General features: G+C 40.1%; 1 protein-coding gene across 8 annotated transcripts in view; it reads right to left on the bottom strand.

Annotated features, from left to right (window-relative positions):
* The window catches only part of NUB1 (negative regulator of ubiquitin like proteins 1), a gene marked incomplete in the record, with an annotated part of 1,333,835 nt that overhangs the window by 423,715 nt on the left and 887,902 nt on the right, over nt 1-22,218 (bottom strand). For all 8 annotated transcript variants that reach the window (XM_044066898.1, XM_044066904.1, XM_044066897.1 and 5 more), the window contains 1 exon segment: nt 7,808-7,954. In XM_044066898.1, the coding sequence (XP_043922833.1) occupies nt 7,808-7,954 (147 nt within the window).

The raw sequence follows: 22,218 nt of genomic DNA, 5'->3' as shown, positions 1-22,218 counted from the left end.
TTTTGTCATGGGGGAGGTCATGCCTGTTAAATCTGGTCGACTTCTTTCAGACAGTCACCAAAGCCATGGACGAGAGAAAGACGGTGCCCACCCACCTGCCTTGACCTGGCCATAGCCTTCAATACTATTCCCCACTCGGGTATAATACATAAACTCTCTCAACTAAGCATCAATCTGTATGGCACCCAGATGGGTAGCAAACTGGTTCACTGATGGAACACACCTAGTGAAAACAGAGGAAGCCACCTCAAGCAGTAGACCTGTAATGAGCGGTGTACCCCAGGGATCAGTCTTAGGGTCTCTGCTGTTTGGGTTCATAGCTTGGTACTAAGCTATCAGCCCTAGGGCCTATACAAGCCTGCCATAACAATTTCCTGGTTATTTCTTCCCACAATAATTACTTCCCTGGACCCGTGTCTAGCAGGGCAACTGACGTGATCCCCGGGGTGAATTTCCTATCTCCCATCCAATCGTCAATGTTCCTTTTGAAGAGGGCCAAAGAGGTGCTCTGCTTGACATGTATTGGCAGTCTATTCCAGAGTCTGGGGAGTCTCTGGGTCAAGAACCTATCCCTTCAGCATGTCTTGTTCATTGTGATGACATGGTTTAGATCCCTGGAGCGTGTGGCTCTGAGGGATTGGGATTTCTTTAAGTGTAGCATGTCCAACAGCTCTGGGTTTGACATGGCCTTGTATGTCAAGCAGAGATCGCCTCTGAGTAGACGATATGTGACAGTATAGCTGGAGGTTTTTTTAGATGGTTAGCATAGGGCATCTGCTTTAGGCCTGTGATTCTTTTAGTGAGGTATTTCTGCGGCCTTTCCAGTTGTTGCAGATGTCTTGAGAGGTACATACCAAACAGGGCACTGTATTCTATAAAGGGTTTAATGAGGGATGAGTACAGTGGGACAATGACCTCCATTTTTTCTGGATGAAAAGCTCTTAGTGATGAGGTGTGCCACATAGAAGGATTTCCTGTCTGTTGTGGCAATGTGGTTATCGAAGGTGAGACCACTGTCCACCTGTGTCCCTAAGTCTCATCATACTTCAGGTGTTTAGTGTACTGCCACCTATGTGGCAATTCATGGGTACATGTTTTTTCCCAAAGGGGATAACTATACATTTCTTGGCATTGAGCTTGAACCCATGGCTCTGGCACCAAGCATCTGTTTCTGTAAGGCCCTTCTGTAGAATATCCACATCATTTGGGGATTCAGTAATGGCTCCCAGTTTGCAGTCATCTGCGAACTTTGTTAGCCAGAATCCCTTAGTGTTGGCCTGTACTTCAGTGAAGTAGATGCCAAACAAGAGCGGTCCCAGGACTGAACCCTGAGGTAATCCATTTGTCTGGAGCTGGATTTGGAGTCAGCTACTTTTACAGTGTGGGTTCTGTCAGTAAGCCAGTTGGCAACCCATCGAGTGACGTAGGGATTAAATGTCCAGCTTAGTAAGTTTGTCTATGAATCCAGAGTGTGGGATGGTGTTGAAGGGATATAGTTTTCTCAGGTGCAGGCAAAACCAGTGGGCTATGGCTGATCAAGTTTGCAGATGATTGCAAGCTGGAAGCTGTCATCAATTCCCCTAGTGATGTGGACATCCTCCAACATGGTCTCACCCAAACAAATGACTGGTGTCGGAAACATGGCCTGAAACTGAATGCCAAAAAATGTATCATCTCCTTTGGGGAGAGTGACATATCCACAAATTATCACATTAATAACAAGGTCCTAAGCAAGCAATCAGTCATGAGGGACTTGGGCACCCAGGCTGATAAACTGACTTTTCACCACCATATTGCATCTGTTGTACGGAAAGCATTCTACATGGCCCACCTCATTAGTAAGGGTGTCTCATCCAGGAACAAGGAGGTTATAACATCCCTGTATTCTTCCCTTATAAGACCCATTATTGAGTACAATGTCCCATTCGGCATGTACCTCACAAAGCACATGCAGCAGCTGGCGAGAACACAGAGGTTCCTCACCAGGAGAATCCAGGGCCTCAAACATCTTCCCTAGACAGATCAGCTGAAAGCCCTGTCCCTCTACTCAGTCTCATACAGATTCCTCAGAGGTGACCTCTGTCTAGCATACAAAGTAAACTCAGACCCTGCCTTGATGGGAGTGCTGCATATCTGCAAGTCAAGTTCCACTCGAGTAACCCAAATGCACAACCTCAACCTGTTCTGTGATTTCAATAGGACTTGTTGGCAAGACAGATTTGTATCCTAGAGACTCTCCCTTCTGTGGGACAGACTCCCTCTCCACATCAAGCAGAGCCATTTTTAAGAGCAACCTGGTTAACTGGATGGGGAACAGAAAATACACCCCTGGTATGTCCCTGCTGGACAGGGGCATCTTGGCTATGCTTGTAAAGGCCTTGGGGCCAATAACTATGATCCTAAGTACTCCCGGTTTCCTTTCTCACTGATATACTGCTGAATATCCATCCTGAAATCCTTTTTTTATCAAATTCACATGCTCATTCCTTTCCAGATGCGTTTCCTGTGGCATTGCTGTTTGCACTCTGCATTTATTAATATAATTCAGTACTCTTATTTATTTATTTTACATTTGTTGACCGGGATAGTCCAACTGGATATATATCCATTTTCAGCGGAGGCCCGGGGAGAAAAGCTCCAAGATAATAATACACATTGAACATTTAGTAAATGCTAGTTTCAAGCACATTACAGTCATAAGCAATACCAGCATTTAGCACATATAGTACTAACTTATTATAAAACACTTTACAAAACATATTATTTTCAAAGTTATATATACATAACATTACATTCAGGTTTAAGAGACACTGAGCAGCAGTTATACAATTGACCCTTCCTGAAATGGAGTGGTAGAAAAAAGTTAGAAGTAGTTGAAGGTAAGGCACCTAAGAAATAGAGAGGTCACTAGTCGGGGTTAGTGCAAGGACATAACCAATGAGTATTGAAGTATTTCTTGAGTTTTTTTAATTGAGTTAGTGAGGGTCCTAGGGTCAAGTCAACTGGGAGTCTGTTCCATGTTTTTCCAACAGAGTCTCCAACTGAGTAGCTGGATTTGTATGTTTGAACTAGGAGTCTAGTGGATAATCGCAGTGGGCGGGTGCTGGTGTAGAGGCTGATAATATTTTTTAGTGCAGGTGTATTTTCTGGTTGGTAAAGACTTTATGTGCCACTATAAGTTGGTTGAACTGCATTAGGCTTGGCAGTTCAAGCCATCCTAGGTGATTTAGGTTGTGACAGTGGTGTGTCCCGTAGGCTGTGCTAGTAGCAAATCTGGCAATGTGGTTATAGCAGGATGACAGTTTATTAAGATCTGTTTTGTTTAAGTTGGACAATAGAGGAGAGGCGTAGAAAAGATTTGATCGTAGATGGGAACGTTTTGATAGTTTGATTGATATGCGCATCAAACTTCAGGTTACCAACTATGACACCCAGTAGTTTAGTTTGGGCTTCTGAGGAGATGATAGTGGCATTGTTAGTGGTAATTTGAAGGATGGCAGGGGGGTAATCTTACCTTTTGTCAATACATGTAGGGCAAATTACTTTCCAAAATATGGATACTGTAGCCATTATAAGAATTTATCCCCAAGTATTATATAGGACAGCTTTTTAAAATGTATATTTCCAGCTTTTGTGTTACATGCTTCCACCAATGTTTGGCAGGTTGATCTTTTATACAGTTGTTTCTTGTCATTCCATTTGAACCTATTTCACATGTTAGAAGACTTTTTGTTTTAATGAAAACACTCTACCCCCCACAGAATTAGAACCTGTAGTCAGCCTGTCTCCATGGAAACATAAAAATATACAACTGCCCTCATCTGCGGACTTCTCAACTCACACTGAACATTTATTTGCTAAAGGAAAACATTTCACTGCATTCACAGTGTTCCCCTATTTTTAAAGTGAACAGGCTTTAAAAAAACTTTTTAAAATTAAGCAAAGGGCATTTATCCAGACATTCACCTAAGTAAAAGTAAGAGAAAACATGTCAACTATACAATTATTATAATCAGTGCACTTTAACACGACATGCCTCACCCCAACTGCCCAAGCAATATAGCATATTAACTTAAATATGTTTTTGTCCAGCATTTATTCTTTTTTTTTGCATTGTAATGCTTACATTTCTTAAAAGACACAGGTACTCTACTTTAGTATGTTTATCACAAACAACAATCATTGAAAAGTCTCATCTTCACTCTCTCAGTTTAGGTACTCCTGACTACATACTACACAAATCTGCTTCACTTATAACATGCAATTTATATTACAAAATGTTTTATACAAACACTGTTAAAAGAGAAAAATGTTTTACTTAGTTACTTTTTTTTCTTTTTAATGTTCTTCCAAAAATTAACAAAGTGGTTACTTGCTTTTCAGTCCATACACAAGTTTAACAAAGTCAACAAAAGTCCACTCTTTCTCAGCCACTTTTTCTTTTAAAGCCATATTTCACAAATGTGATTGTTTTATAGTCTCACATTTATTCACTAATTTTGTTGTTGCTGATCTTTTTATTGTTTATCTCCATCTCCCAACCCTAGACTCTGATTCAAGTCCAAGGCACTCCTGATTCCTGTTAACTGCTGTGTTTTTTTTCCTGTCAATAATTTTCCTATGGAAATTTGGTAATGATTTCACTGGCAAAGTCTATCTCTGTGAACTTTATCATCAGAAGAATAAGAAGCAGAGAGTCCACTTCTGTTTGACAGCTCACTTGTTGTTGGACAAACTTTTGTACTTCCTCCTTATCCTTTGTTGTATCGAAAAATGTCTTTTATCCATCAAGACAAAATATTCTAAAAACAGCTGGATACATCAGCTTGAATCACACACTTGCCTCTCAACATTCCCTGATTTGCTGGGATAAATTTGCTTCTCTTCTGCCTGGTATAAACTGAATAATCATTTCCACAAACAATACACTGTCCCAAATGTTTGATACTTTGTCCTTCTGCCAATGTTTTGTCATGAGCAACTCTTTCTGCTAGCAAGATTGCATCTTTACTAATAAAGGTCTTGATGCTTTCTCATGCCCAGGTTTGGAGCATAAACACGATGTGCTCATTCAATTATCAAACCCTGCTGTGGAATACAGCAAGAGGGAGAGGGCTGGCATAATGATCAAGGTGTTTACCTTAGAGACACAATGTACAGGGTTTGATTTTCACCTTTGGAAAACTGGCTAGATTTAAACTGGCTCAAAAGCACCTATCTATAAACCTATGATCCAGTCCAGCTGCTTATCTGTGCTTTCACAAAATGAATATACTCTATTCCTTCTAGTTTCTCTGGTACAGCAGAAAATCTCAGGTTTTCTATGCATGCTATTGTCTTCTAACTCTACCAATTTTTGAAACAGCACTTCTAGAAAAGTCTCATATTCAGCCAGCCTTTTCTTCATTTTGACCTCTGATTTTTGCAGTTTTATCAGTTCATCTGAATAGTTATTTAATGCTTCTTCCATCTTTACCAGCCTTTTGTTACATGAGTTGATATACTCCTGCAATACCTAATTTATTTTAATCAGCTCTGAGTACCTTTGATTTATTTATTTTTTTCATCTAAATTACTGGAAACCATCTCTTGTACCAAAGCTGGAGGTTGCACTGTTTTTTGATTAACAGACACAGGATTCCTCTCAATAAGTACTTTCTTTTTACATTCTCTAGCTGATTTTCTTTCAGCTTCTCTAAGCTTCTTCTTTGTAGGCATCCAAGCAGTGTGTTTACTAGCCCAGTAACTGAATTTTACTAAAAGTGGCAAAATTACTAGCCCCTATCTCTTTATATATTATCCTGTGAGTTAAACAGGTAACATTTTGAATAAAACATGAAAAGAAAAACAAAAAACAGAAAAGTACAAAAGTGTCACTACACAAGTCACCTATAAGTGTAACAAATATTTAAGAACTGAAATAATTATCTTTCCTTTTTGATAAAAAGCATGCTTACTTATAGTTCCGGGTTTTCCATACCTCTCCAAGTCTTGCATAAAAGATTATTATTTTTTTTAATCTCTCCCATCCCTGTGCCCCAGTAACTGGATACTTTATTCTGGGAGAGGCAAAATGAAATGGAATGGAAGACTTTGCAGAAAGCAGATATTGTGGTGTATATCGGTACAGCCACTAAAAGGAAGACCTTAGGGTCCGGGAATTCAAAACATCCAACCTCAGCTGGGACCTCGCATGTTTTTTCAGCCTTGTAGAAGAAATTTTTTTCCTCAGGTAGTACAAGTTTTATGGTGAAAGCAAAGCAAAATGGGGAAGTGAATTAGACTTGATCCTACTACCATGAGTTCACAGCATAAACTTGCATTGCAATCTATTAAAGATTCAGAAAAAAATGTGAAATACAAACAAAATGCACATTTTGTAATAAAATGGCACATACATAATGAACTTTTTTCTTCACCATAACCTAAAAAGAATATTTTTTTTTATATATAACACTTACAGACTAGCAGAAAAAAAGGAATTAGGGAAGAAAGGTACAGAATCAAGGCAAAATACAAGCCAGTTTTGTGGTCACAATCAGTTTCTATGAAATATTTGTTAAATTTCACCTTCTGCATAATCACAATATATTTAATAAATACATCATATGTTACCCTTAAGGACTCCTGACTAGCTACACAACAAAATGCTGGAATATAAGAACTGTAGACAACACACCAACCATTGAGAAAAACACTTTACAAAAAGGCAAAGCTTTCGGGCAAAAACCCTTTTTCAATACTAATACAAACATAGGTAAAAGCAATTTGCTTTAAATAGGAGCCAAAGAATCACATGACTGTAGCCAAAATCATGTGACACACATAAAATCAAAAAACTCAAAAAATTCATATATAAACACAATTTGTAACAAAAATTATAACAAAATGTATACATAAATAAGTAAACATCAGCAAACATATAAAAATGTCTCTTCAATTACATAAATTAGTTCATTGTAACTTCATTAAAACTGGTTTTAAACTAGCAGCAGTATTCAAACCAGGCGAGCGATCAGCCGCAAGCCTTAAAATCTAAAATTTCTTAAATACATCATATTTTTACCCTTAAGGACGCCTGGCTAGCTACACTAAATGGGCAGAACAGCAGATCAGGTCTTTTTCTATGAGAATCTCAACATATATGTATCTTATTAAACAGATTATGTCTATAAATTTTGTCTCAGGAACACTGAGGTAAGTCCAAATGACAACCAAATGCAGATTCACTGAAGAGTTCTTGTTTCCATTAAAACATCAGCAGTATGCTGTGCCAGCCCCAAGGCAGAGACAGATTAAACTATGACTGCTTTCCAAGATGGCTGAGGATTTGCAAGCAACCAAAGTGCTGAAGAAGTCTCCTTCCCTTGTCCCTGGGGAGGGTGGGAGCAAGCTAACATTGCTGGTTAGCCCTTCATGGGGGGAGGGCAGCTACATCTGCTGCAAGAATGAAGCTCAGCAGAGTCAGTATCACAGCACAGCATTAGAAAGAAACAGGATGTGCCCCCACCAAGCAGTTCATTATCACTCTGTAGATGGAAATGACACATTCACACAACACATTTGCAACCAAGGCGCAACAATGCAGGACTTAACCGTATCAGGGCTGCATTGTCAACAAGAGAATTAAGGCAAGCAAAACCACTGCAGGTATCACAGACTGACAGGCTACCCTGACTAGCTGTGAAATGAAATGGCACAATTGGAACCAAGAAGGCTGATACTCACTAGTCACAAGGAAGGGAAAAATATGTACTAAAAAAGTACACTGACCTTACAGAAAAACAGCATATTTTCTTGCTCTTACCTGAAAAGCTTTATCCAGATCCCCATTTGCTCGTGAAAGTGCTACTGCTGCAGCATGTTTTGAAAAACCCATCCCTGCCAATGTATTAATTGCATCATTCCTATGCCTCCTTTTTTCCCTTTCCTCATGCTTTATTGCTGCTTTCTCCTGAAAAAAAAAGCATTAGTATAGCATGAATGCATAACCTTTTTAACATGTTCACATCTTCTTCAGAACAAGACCATTAAAACGACAGCCTTCCTGGAAAGGCATCATTAAACCTTAAAACATGCTTACTTTTTTACTGATGAAAAATAATGAACGCATTTAACAAGGGTATAACAACACTGACATTCTAAAAACATTAATTTCATAAATTTTGTGCAAAATGAAATACCAAATTAAAATTATATGGGTGAATAATGCACTGCAAGGGTACAATGTGTGGTTCTATTATGTAATTTCTGGACAGTAATCCTCATCTACTCTTGTCACAGAGTCTAATTACAATCAGGCTTCTGAATTCCTTTTTTGTTCATTCTTCTAGGAAAAAAAGAAAGCAAGTTTAATTTCTTGATCAAACAGTAATAGCTAAAAATGCGTACAAGATCTTGGTAGACTCCATTCACAAATGGCTGCTAAAAGAAAGGTGGTGCTGGTAATTGAGTTAGGATGATCTAAACCATGTCTGTCATACCTATCAATTTATCATGTGGAGCATGGAACTGACTAATCACAACACTTGCTTTTTGGTGCATTTACAAGCATATTCATAAGCTGGCAATCAACTCACAGGTTCAAAGGTGCATACTAGGCTAATGACCACTGGGGCCTTTATAAATTATCCATGCAACCCAAATTTATCCCAGGAGTTATTGTGTTTTAGAGGTTATTTTAAGTGGTGTATGATAGATATGTCATGATTTAATGCCTGCCTCTGTCCATCAGTGATATAAGTGTCACACCAGGGGTGAATTTCTTATTTCCTATCCACTTGTCCAGGCTACACATAAATAGGGCTGTGAAGGGGCTCTGCTTTACTTGGATGGGAAGCCTATTCCAGAGAACAGGGAATCTCGGAGATACATGCATGCCCCTCCAACATGTTCTGTTTAAGTTACAATCAAAGTTTAAATCCTTAGATCCAATAGTTCTGGTGCTGTTGCAGTTTGTTTTGCGGCTAAGCAAAAGATCCATCATAATTGGATCCAAGCATACTTTGTATGCCAGGCATAAATCGTCTCTTAGTGGTCTGTAAGGAACAGAGTATAGAGGCAAGGCTTTGGGAAGATCTGCAAATGACATTACTCCTTTTGTGAGGAACTTCTGTGGACATTCCAGTTGCTGCATGTACCTGGTCGGGTACACAATGAAGGCTGCATTAAACTCTATCTGATGATGGCAGAGTACAATGGCACAATGACTTCCCTGGATCTAAATGCCATGCCCTTACTTACAAGTTGAGAGACACAAAAGGAGGTTCTTACAACCTAAGATGCCCGTTTGCTGAAAACCAGGTTACTATCTTTATTAGTTCCCAAATCCCTAACTACTGTGTCTAATTTTAGGGGTGTTTTATCAATGAAGTAGTTTCCAAGGGTGGCTGACTTTCCAAATGGTTCTAGTATGCATTTTTTGTCATTACATTTTAAACTGTGGCTTTGGTACCAGTCATTCATCTGCGTTAGACCTTCCCATAAGAGGTTAGTATGCTGGGGAGTTTCTATGATTGCTCCGAGCTTGCAAGCTTCTGCAAACACGGTAATCCATAGGCCAGTGATGGCAAACCTATGACATGTGCGTCAAATGTAACACCCCATGACATTTTGGGTGATGAACCAGCGTTCACCAACACCCGCGTTACCAAAGAAACTGCTTTTGCATTTGTTGCTTGTGTGAAGTGCACTGAATTACTTTGGGCCAGAAGCCAGTAAAACAACACTGCTGCAGATGTAAGGAAGTTATTAACCTCAAAGACTATTTTGGTATACTTTCTCGATAGAGTCTGCAAAGGGCAGCACTGCTGATATTGTTTTTCTTCATGGTTACACTTCTGCAAAGGACAAGTAGTCTTCATTTCTGAGTTTGCTGCACTACATTCCTCTCAAATGTCACTCCTAATCCCTCCTAAAACTGGCAACTTTTAAACTTAATAATGACAATAATTAGATCTATAGACTAATTTTACTTCAGAAAATGTATATTAATTCACATTCATTTTTTCTGCAAGTGTCTCAAATTAATAGTACTAGTAGTTTAAAGCTGTCCATGTCTCTTATTTCTAGATTTGTCACCGATTCTGTTGACAGTCGTGCTGTTTTATTTTTATTTATTTCTTTGGGGGAAGGAGTGACACACAAGCATAGTCGTTAGGCATTTTCCGAATTTTTGACATGCCAAACCCAAAAGGTTCGTCATCACTGCCATAGGCCCTTGACAATGGCCTTGACTTCATTTATGAAAAATAGGTGCCAAAGAAGAGCGGACTTAGCACACACCCCTGGAGTACTCCCACTAGTGATCAGCCTCTTAGCAGAGGTGGTCTCTCCAATACTAACTTCCTGGGTCCTGTCTTTGAGCCAGCTGGCTATCCAGTGAGTTACATAGGGGTTTATGCCTAATTCTATGTGTACGTTTACAATGCCAGAGTGGGGTATTGTATCAAATGACTTTGCATACTTTTGCCTTCATCTAGTGCCTTGGTGACCTTTTCTCAAAGAAGTCCACCAGCTTCAGTAAAGCATGGTCTGCCTTTGATAAAACCAAATTGGGTGAATTCCAGTATCTGAAGGTTTCCCATGTCATTGTAATCATTTCCATGACAATTCTTTCCATGGCTTTGTATATGAAACTAGTCAGACTAACAGAGATGACTACTGCAGACTTCTTTTCATGTGGCATGAAGCCTATGCAGAGGATATGGTTGAACAGAGACACCAGTGGCTTTGACAGGTCATATTTTAGGATATTCAAGAGGCATTCTGGGATATTATCAGGGGCCATCAAAGATTTACTCTTGGCCTTAAAAAGTGTATTTAAGACATGCTGTTTCTCGGGGGGGGGGGGGGGGTAAAGTTGGAACTGAATTTGTCAGACAGATGATTTGTGGTATCTTCTGGTTCCATGAACATGGCTCCATTTACCAACAATCTGGCACACTGCTCTGTGCTGTTTTTGAGGTTTTAGACATAGCTAAACAGCTAATCCTCGGTTCCGACTCAACCAATTACAAAGCTCGAAGTCTCTCAGTTGGCTCGTGGCAAGGTAAGTATCCCATAATACACTAGTAACAATCCTCAGATCTTGTTTACTGCCGTCTATAAAAGTGACAGAAGGTATTTCCACAAGGAAAAACAAAGTTGAAAGGTCTCCAACCCTAAGGAAGAAAGATACTATCTTGTCTCCAGATCCTCCAAGGATACATGGACAGGGGTAGGTGGGTGGGTTCGTAAGAATGAAGGGTGAGATGGACTACAAACATAGAACATTATGGTGAGTACATAACTTCTTTATGTTCTGTAGTCCTATCTCACCTTCATTCTTACATATGGGACAGCGTCCCTAGCACCTTTTTCTTGGGTGGCTCATGGGAATATACTCCTAAGAACCGTGGAACCAAAGGAGGCTCTACCCCTGGAGGCCAAGTCCAATTTGTAATGAGTAATAAAAATATGAGGGGTAACCCAAGTTGCTGCCGCACATATGCTGTCCATTGGAATTCTGGCTTGAAAGGCAGCGGATGTGGACATCAATCTGGCAGAATGAGCTTTAATTTTAAACGGGAGTTCTTTGCCATTAGAAGAGTAAATAAAAGATATAAAATTTGAAATCCAGTTTGATAATGTTATCTTGGAGACTGGCATACCTTTTCTTGTCTCCGAAAAAGATACAAACAATTGGTCTGATCTCCTAAACTCTTTGGTTCTATGTAGATAGAACCTTAACTGTCTGTATACATCAAGTTGATGGAACTTGTACTCCATTTTGTTTGAATGATTTGGAAAAAAGACTGGCAGTTCAATGGTTTGATTCATATTAGATTGAGAACAAGTCTTGGGGATGAAGGACGGATTAGTGCGAAGGGAAACTCTGTCTCTATGAAAAATCAAGTAAGGAGGTTTGACAGAGTGCTTGCAGGTTTGACACTCTTCTGGCGGATGTAATGGCTACCACAAAAATGGTCTTACATGAAAGAAACTTTGAATCACAAGTATGTGAAGGTTCAAAAGGTGGCAAGGTGAGTTTTGAAAGGACAAAATTTAGATCCCAGGGAGAAATAGGTTCTTGAAAAGGAGGTCTTAGTAAGGTAGTGCCTTTCAAAAAAGATCTACACAATCTATGAGCCTTAAGATTAGGTTCATGTTGTCCCAAATTAAAATTGGAGACAGCTGCTAATTAAACTTTGATTGTAGCAGCAGCTGATCCCTGATGAAACAGTTCGGTTAGAAATTCTAACACTAAGGGAATGGAGGCTGTGTATGGATCTATATTTTTAGCTGGTGCCCAGAGAGAAAATCTTTTCCATTTGCTAGTGTACAATTTTCTCGTAGAAGGTTTATGAGAAGACGTCAGGATATGTGTAACTGCTGGGGACAGATCATGAAGCCTGACTAGGGATGGAAATGGAGCAGCCACACTGTCAAGTTGAGGGTGTGGAGACAGGGATGGAACTTGCATGACATACGTGTCAGAAGATCTAGTACTGGGTCCAGAGTCCATGGATCGTCCAGAAGGTGAGGCCCGAGAAAAGGGAACCAAATCTGATGAGGCCAGTAAGGAGTGATGAGAATCATTCTGCTTCCCAAGGTCTTTGCTTTCTGGATCACTTTTAATATTAGCAGAAAGGGAGGAAAGGCATAAAGAACAGATCGCAGCAAGGCTGCCCTCTTTTGCAGAAAATCTGTTCCACGACTTTCTGATTCAGAGACCACTCGTGAGGCATCAAGATTGCCCTGCTGAGCTTGTGAGCTATCACATTGGTTCTCCCCGGGATATGCACTGCAACTATAAAGCGTTGGGAAGATATCGCCCACTGCCAAACATGAAGAGCCTCTCGACATAGGGGGTAGGATCTGGTTCCCCCTTGTTTGTTTATATACCATACCACTGACATTGTCTGATTAAATTGTTATTGTTCCAACAGGAAAAAGGTTGTGAAGTGCTTGCAACGATAGTTGCATTGCTTTCATCTCTAGAACACTGATATGCAAGTGAGCCTTGTGTTCTTGCCATGTGCCTTGGACTGTCCTTCTTAGATAATGCCCCCCCCCCCTATCTGGGAGGCATCCGTGGTCACAGTAGCAACGGGTTGGCAAGGAATGAATGGTCTCCCTATCGTTAGTTGATTGGACAGGATCCACCGACGAAGGTCTTTTTTGCAAGATTCTGTTATTAAAATGGGATGAGACAGAGGCAGTCACTGAAGAGACCACTGGGAAAAGAGTAGCCATTGTAGAATACTCATATGTAGTCTAGATAGCAGAACTAGAGTTACAGTAGAGGTCATGGTTCCTATAAGTTTGAGCACCATCTTCGCTTTGACTTCGTGTTGGGGAAGCAGGCCGTACATCTGTTGTCTTAGATTTTGTATTCTGTCTAAAGGAAGGCGAGCCATCATTGCGACTGTGTCTACCTATGCACCTATAAAAGTCATATACTAAGAGGGCAACAAGGCAGACTTTTCCCAATTTACAGTAATGCCTAGCTGAGTGCAGACTCAGATAGTTGCATCCCTGGCTTGTAGAAATAGGTGCCTGGTGGTGGCAGTCAGGAGCCAGTCGTCCAGGTACGGAAACACTTGGAATCCAAGATGGCCCAAGTGAGCAGTTACTACCGCCATGCATTTGGTGAACACCCTGGGGGCTGTGGTGAGACCAAAGGGCAGAGCATAAAATTGGTAATGACTGGCTCTCAGCCGGAAGCATAAATGACTCCTTGATGCTCTGTCCATTTTTATGTGGTAGTACGCATCTTGGAGATCTATGGAGCACATCCAATTGTCTTTCCCTAACAGAGGGAGTATAGACTGAAGTGTTACCATTTGGAACTTGGCCTTCTTTGTTTAACTTGCTGAGATCCAAAATGGGCCTACAGTCCTCTGTTCGTTTTGGCACTAAAAAGAATCTGGAGTAAGTTCTGAATCCTATCTGGTCTGCGGGGACAGTTTGGATGACTGTCTTTTGAAGCAACTTTTGGACTTCTATAGTTGCTTGATCCCTATGACTGGGTGGAACATCCGGGATTTTCTTGGTTAGACGAGGTGGAAAAGAGAAGGGTATGGAGTATCCTCTGGAAATTATTATTTGTATCCACTTGTCCTGTATGATGCCATGCCAGGCTTCTGGGTGCAAAGATAAGTGACCCCTGACTGGCTCCAGAGAAGCACAGTCGGGCCCCCACATCAGAAGCAATGATAGGGATGTACATGAAAAGAATCGTGGCCACCCTGGTTTTGCGGACCCCCCCCCTGCCTCTGGGGTGACGTTTGATGTTTACCATTACCTTCCTCCTCCTCTGTCTCTGGAGAGGAATCACCTTGTGTGTCTGGGAAAAATCTCTGAGATTTCTTGAACCACATTTTTCCGCCTCTCTGACCCTTAGGATATGGTCTAGATGGGATGGAAAAACATACTCCGATGGCAGAGAGAGTTTTCCCTTCCTGCTTATATCTGATGAGTGTGTCTTTTACCTTTGGTCCAAACAGAGAGGAACCATCAAAGGGGACGTTGGTAAATGTAGATTTTTAGGGTTCCGCAAAGTTGCATAAGCGCATCCAGGAGCGTCTCTCCTAAGGGAAACTCCTGAACCTGCTACCCTGCTCGCTCCACCTGCTGCATAAGATATCAGCCTCATGGAGGAGTTAACAATGGAGTTTAAGGTAGACAACTGAGCAGTAACCTTCTCAGGGACTCCTTCAGTTAAAGTACCTTGGAGAGTTATCTACTAGCTCCTTTAGGAGATCTCTTTGAAGCCTAGTGAAATGGATGAGTCAATTTAGCGATCTAAGTGTAAAAGCCGCTGAAGAAAAGATATGCTTCTTGTATCTGTCCATCATTCGAGATTCTTTGTTTGGTGGGTGGACAGATGAGGAAATTTCCAGTAGTTCCTTCTTTATGGCTGCTGCCACCACCATGGCATCTACAAGCAAATCTTTGGTCAAAAAATCTATCTTTGGGAGCTGAAAGAAATTTATTGGGCCTTATGGGGACTGGTTCCATGGCATCAGGAGTTTCCCACACCTTTCGACTCACTAAATCTAACAGCTCATTGAAAGGTGTAGACACCCAAGAGGCTGAAGGTTGAGACCCAAAAGCCTTTAGGTACACCGATTCCTCATCAGAAGGGGTGACAGTGGGCCAGCCGCCTCTCTGTTTCAGGATCTCTAGGATATCCATGAAGGAAATATCATCAGAGGATGACCTAGGGGACCCGTCTGACTCCCTGAGGTCAGTGTCAGAGGTGATGGACTTATCAGGGGAGTCCACATGCTTCCTCTTGCAAGTTCTTTTCCGAGGAGCCACCTAAGAAGGGAATTCTGGGGGGATCTCGGAAGACTGGGGGACAACCAAAAGGGGGTCCTGAGGCTGCAAGTCTCTGCTTTCAAGAGAGAGAGAGATGTTGCTGAGACAGAGGTCAGAGCTTGAGGGGGAAGAGCATCGGTACCCTTGTGTGGAGCTGAAGACCTAGACAGCATGCTGGTCATCTTGAAGGCAGATCTCTCCATCTTCGAGGACACCACCGGTTCCAAGGAAATGGAAGTAGCCCTCAGTTCCAGAGAGCTTGGTTCTGAGAAAGACGTAGGATCCCAGCTCAGCCGAGCCAACTCACCGAGAGGTAGGCTCGTAACCGAAGAAGTTTGGGTACGAGCATCCCCATTGGGGCTGACTGGTGAGCTTCAGCTCCTAGACACCAAGGACGGCACCGAAGGTGTCGCAGCAGAACTCTGCTCAGAGACAGACAGTAGGGGTGCTGGAACCGACGGTTCCACAACAAACTGCACCGATAGCTCTGGCTCCGAAAGACCGATGTGGCTCGGAGGAGAAACAAAAGCAGGTAATATTGCCCTAGATGGATCTGGAACTGATTGGGTTGGAGCTGGCAACAAATTTGCTAGCGCCGACGACTTCAAGAGTCTAAGCACCACTCCCTCAACATCCTCCTCTGAAAGACTCTTGGATGATCCGGAAGACAAGGTAGGTAAGTTTTCTTCCTGTATAAGTTGGATTCTATCTCTCCATCATTAATGTATAGTCATAAATCCAGATAGTCAATAGTCTTACTATCAACATTGTGTGTAAATTTCAAAAATTAAGTAGTATTATTTAAGTATTTTATAAATTCCTCCAATTCATCCAGAGTGCCTTTCCATAAGAAGAGGATGTCGTCCAAGAATCTCAAATAGATAATCAACCTAGATCTATATTCAGATTTCAGCACAAACTGTTCCTCCCTTTCAGCTAAAACTAGATTGGCATATATGGGCGCACATTTAGTGCCCATAGCCTCCCCAGTAGATTGTCTGTAGAATTCATCTTCAAATCCAATATAGTTGTTCTCCAGTACAATTCGCATCATATCCACCAATAGACCTCTCTTTACTTGGTGTATGTCACTATGTTTGTCCAGACTCCTACCAAACCACTCTAATCCAATGTCATGGGGAATCCCTGAAAATAAATTTGTAATATCCGCAGTTAGAAATTCCCCTAAGTGTACATCAGTTAAAGTTCTAAGACAGTCTAGACAATGCCAAGAGTCCTTTAATATATGTGGCAAATTGTCCAGAACCTTCTTGGTCATAATATCTATAAATGATGCTAATGGTTCCGTTTTGGAACCCCTGGCTGCAACAACTGGTCTGAATGGAGGGTTAACCGTATTTTTATGAATTTTGGGTATTCCAAATAAACTAGGCATAACTGGGTATTCCACTTGTAAATATTTGCATTCATCTGCATCAATAATTCCTTCAAAAAGCATCTCATAGAGTTGCCAATCAATCTTAGTGTAAGCCTTGTGGACATCAAATTCAGAGGCTAGCTCATATGTATTGGAGTCACAAATAATACTCTGCATGTGCCAAGAGTAGTCAGCATTCATCATTATGACTACTCCTCCCCCTTTATCTGGTTTCATAACCCTGTAATCAGTATTGGACGAAAGTTCTTTTAAGCAAAATGCTTCAGCTGATGTTCAACTTCTATTGTCTACAACTGGCCTTTTGTCAATCAATCTCTTAATCTGGGTGATACATAACTGTTCAAAACCAAAGTCACAGGGTTATATGTAGGTATAAATATACTGCTTCTTTTAAGTGTGAATGTTTGCATCTCTCTGTCTACTTGTAGTTTGTTGCTGAAAAACAACTTTAAGTTCAATTTCCTAGCATACAACTTCAGATTGATAAGCAATTTACTGACGTCATATTTGAAATTGGGGACAAAAGAAAAACCCTTCCTCAACAGACTTAAATGACTATCGGATATCTCTAAATCAGAAAAGTTGTAAACATGAAAGGATTTGTCCCCAATTATAGAGGGACCCCCATTGATGTTGTTCTCCAAAAATGGGGTCAAAATGGTATCAAAGGAGTTAAGGGAACTGTCAACTGGTGTGTCAGTGTTAGTGGTTAAGCCATCCGTGATTGAGTGGCTAGGGAAATGAATCTCCACCTCTTGTAAATAGTTCATCTGTGATGCCAATTCCTGTTGTTGAAGTTGTTCCTCCTCTGTCCCCCACCTCTCCAGTTGTTTCCTGGGTGGAACCCTAGTCTCTGAGGTGTCCTCTGATCCATCTGTTCTAATGAATGGCCCCGATTTTTCTTAACCTGTCTGAACGTCTTAGTGGGGGTTGATTCTATAAAAAAACTTCCTCTTCCTCTATATTTGTATGTACCCCTTCAGTCACCCCCACATCAGTCTGATTTGTGTCCCTCCTTATGGCCCTTTCCAAGAAGTTTTACTTTTTAGTATTAGGTATAGGGTACGCTCTTTTTTCTTTGTACTCATTAGTGTCCCTCAAAATCTTTTTTTGTTTTCTTTTCATACTGATCTTGACAAATTTGTCAAGATCAGTTGTAATTCTATCAAATCTGCTTCTATTACTTTCAAAAAGTAAATCATTCACGATGCTTTGTTTAAGAATAAGTAGTTCACTTTTTAAACTGTTAAACCTACTTGTATTATCCTTGATAATAATTCTCATCAAATCCATTCCCGTTCTATCAAATAGTTCCAGCATATTGTTATATGCTTCTGAGTCAGCCTCAATCCCCATAGGTATTTTGAATACTCTCAAGCCCCACGGTACTTGGATCGTTCTAAAAAGACATTATCCATTTGAAGGGATATGTATTTCCTGGCTAACTTTTCAAATTTGGATAACTGAGAATTGAGTGTCCCAAAATCAATATTCTGAGACCTAGATGTTTCTGCTAGTGTAGGGGGTATTAAAAAATTCTCTACATCAAAGGTTGACCTTCCTGGCAAACTACTACTGTCAACGCCTCTCCTACTGTTGGTGTTCGAGTTTTTATTGTCCAATCTTGAGTTGTTACTCCTTTCTAGTCTTGGGACATTCACATTCAACTGTCTCTCTGTAGAAGTCCCTGGTGGTGTGTGCATGGCAAAAAGCTCTACCTGCGTGTCTGTTAAACTGTCATTTGTCTTTGCTTTTGTTGGCATGCAATAGTGAAATGATTCGTCTAGAAAGCTCCAAATACTGAACCATAAGTTGTTCCATTGTAACCAGTGAAAAAAATGTGTGTAAAAAAGTAGTACGTGTATATAAGTGAATATATGTTATAAATCTGAACCCAAAAACAAATATTAAAATACATGAAACCCTATACAGATTATCCTACATGAAACCCTATACAGGTTATCCTAACAAGTATTGTTCACCTCAACTGTTTTGTTGATAAACTCTACCCTATAAATTGCAAGTTGCATATGATGGCAAGGTGAAATATAAAAATAAACCACAATACTTGCAAATATTCACAATGTTGAATGCTGATGTCAAAAAAATGTAAAATCTATCAAAACAAAAATTAAACATCAAAGAATATTATAACACACAAAAAAATAATATATTAAATCCCTTAGGTAACCCTAGGGTTAAGTGGATAGCCTATCAACTAAAAGGGCGCACTTCATCTGCAAGACACTGTAACACTGTCGTGTCCTTTAACAATTTTTAACATTAAATATATGTATTAATATTTTTTAACATAATTAAAAAAAAAAGACTTTAGGCAGCAGGAAGTAAAATAATGCCCCTCTTAATAATGTGCTTATAGCAGTACAGATCAAATCAGGTAAATATGAAGATTCCACCAAGCTGAAGATCTATTCAATTCTAATCCTTAATTCACAAAGACAATGACCCCACAAAACTAACTCCGAACTTACAAACATTAAATAGAATATCACCTCTAATAATCTAATAAAAACTGTGATAACCACTGTACAACTCAGCGTTCAAAAAATAGAACAAATATAGCTCCAAGTGATATAACAAGAACAAAATACTGTTTAAATAATAAAATGTATATAATGTAAAATCGAAGATATGAGTGTCGAGGACACCAGTAATAAATCTCTAGACCAGCTCAGAGGTATAGGTTTAGTAATCGGCTCCGAAAAAGTTGGGGCCGAAACTGGAGTGTCAATGTCAATAACTTCGACTTGCTCTGAAGGAAGAGGAGCCGAAGAGGTAGAAGGTGTGTCCAGTTTATCAATTTTTTGTGGAGGTCCAGATAAAACAGTCTGTGTGGGAGACTGTCTTTTGACCAACTTGACTTTCTCTTTTTTAGAAGAGGGAGACCTGGAATGAGATGATGAAGAGCTGGCTAAATCCTCCTCAAAGGAAGGTTTAAGGAGACCTTTCAAGATCAATTTGTTCTTCCTTTCCTGGAGAACTCGAGAACCAAAAGAGTGGCAAAAGGTACCTAACCTAAAACCCAAAGGTTTATGATCTTTAGATTCTTTAGACATACTGTCACAAAATACAATCACAAAATTAAAAGTAGAGGATGATAGGAAGAGAGGACAAGGTCCTCTAACTTAAACGGGCCTAGATCTGCTCAAGAAAACACCACACACAAATAAAAACAAAGGACTAGTTCCTCTAACTTAAACGGGCCTAGCCCTGCTGAGGAAACAACATACAAGGAAAGGCAATAGAGGACTAGGTCCACTAACTTAAACGGGTCTAGCCCTGAAACGAAGGGAAGGCAGAAAGAGGACAAATAAGCAAGCAACAGAGAAAAGCTAGAATAGTTCCTAACTAAAAAACGGACCTATGCCCAAGAACAATTTTAGTAATAACTAGCACAGAGAACGAGGGGATACCAGTGAGAAAACAAGGCCTGCGGAAGCGACGGCCAACAATTTGCAACAACAATTTGCAATACAAGTTAGAAAACACACTAACTACTACTACTAGGTAACAACTGTAAGTTATTAATTGAAAAATAACTTCTTCGTCTTCTTCCTCTTGCTGTGAGGTGGCAACGCTAACCGCTGCACCACCGCGGCCACCCTGTTAATTGAAAACTAGCTATTACAGTCAAAAAGAACCACATTAAAAATTTTGCATAAGTAAAATATCCAACTTAGCCACACTCAAGAAAGAGAGCACTTCTGAACTCGCAGACACGGCAAACAAGATCTAGGGATTCTTACTAGTGCATTAAGGGAGACCTACCTTGCCACGAGCCAACTGAGAGACTTTGAGCCCATATGTAAGAATGAAGGTGAGATAGGACTACAGAACATCCTTAGTTTGTCTGGCATCAGCCTCAGATCATATGATATAAGGGCTTTGATAACTAAATAATAAGGAGAGATGGTAGTAGCAAGTCAGTTATTAAGTAAGACCTAATTTTGGGGAAATACCTTGAAGAACATACCAATATCAGTTAGTAATACATGTATTGACTACTCCAAGTTATTAATACATGCATTGACTACTCCAAACACTACATTGGCTAACAGCAGTCATTACCATTTCTCTAAATACTGCAGCAGTAACAGATTTTCCCATTTTGGAATGTGTAATAACACCAGTGGATCCATGTCCATTTTCTTGTGACAAACAGCAATGTAGGAAAACAACTGACTCAATAATTCTTCAGATGACATAAAAAATTGATAGCAGTTGAGGAACAACAGACTCCTTAATCTATTCCTTGTCCTACCTACTAGGTAAGCTCCGTCTTTATGGCTCCTCTGAAGTCCAATTTGTTCAGGTTGACATTTACATCTTTATTAATCCACAAACTCATGCTGGCATTGTAAATTTTATTTATGATGCATCTGTTTGAAACATTAGTTTTCAGATCCTCTTTAATGATCACTAATCAAAGTATTTTTAAAACAAACTTTAAGCTACAGATCCCTCCTAACAAGGCCTAATTTCACTTCCTCAAAGAACTATCCTGAAGTGGATGCCGAATGAACACCAATCCTTACAGTAGCACTTAATGCTAAGAACGGTATTTGCCACATCAAAGGTCAGGCCTAGTCTGTGGTAGGAATGTTCAACAGAGCTTTATCTAAACACAGCAGAGTTTAAAGTAGTATATGCTGGAAAAGTACTTTAAGTATCTCTCACAAAATGGCAAAAACCTACCTACTTTATCATCTGAAGAAGTCGAACTGGTAAAGACATATCATGATATACAATCTACAAATACCAAACACACCGGGCACACCTACATAAACTGACCAGGTTTCATTTTAAATTAGATTCATATCCCAAAACTAGAGGAGGATTAGGCAGTACAGGGTATTATGCCATTCAGTGCTGACAACCTCAAAGGAAAAAGCAGTAAGTAAAAACGTTCGAGTCCAGATGCTATAGTTCACATGGTGAGGTAAGTGCTGAAGTGTAGTTTAGGACCATCTGCTGATGGTTTAAGAACTTGGTGGACTGGGACTTTTATCTGTTTCTTATTATTTACAAGTTATACAACTAAAAATACACTACTTTTATGCGGAAACCACATAACATTCAAGCTGGAAAGACATGCTGGCAGAGGTAGTGGCTGAGTTTAAATTTTTCAAATTATGGAATGAAAAAATCTGTCATATTCTTATAAATTTTATACTCGAGAACATGGTATCACTGTTTAGAAAACATCTTCATGACAATTACAAATTATGGCTAATGGAGTTCGTGCCCACTGAAGCAAAGACAAAAGGCAAATAATAGAACAAAACACATTTTGCAACCTTAAAAGATAAGAATGTGAGCTTAAAGTACAGGGATCAGATAAATGAAAAAAATTAGAGGCTACCCCTTGGAACACAGCTTAGATTTAATTTGTCAGCAGTTGTCTGTGACAGCCTGGCTTATCAGATTTCATATTTAGAAGGGAGGGAAATAAGGTGGTTTAAAAATGGAGGAGGGGAAGGAATCTCAGGGCA

The sequence above is a fragment of the Protopterus annectens genome, chromosome 3.part1 (assembly GCF_019279795.1).
Source record: "Protopterus annectens isolate FY-2018-M chromosome 3.part1, PAN1.0, whole genome shotgun sequence".
Taxonomy (NCBI): Eukaryota; Metazoa; Chordata; order Ceratodontiformes; family Protopteridae; genus Protopterus; species Protopterus annectens.
The sequence above is the reverse complement of the archived record's forward strand: the minus strand, read 5'-3'. Positions and strand labels throughout refer to the sequence as shown.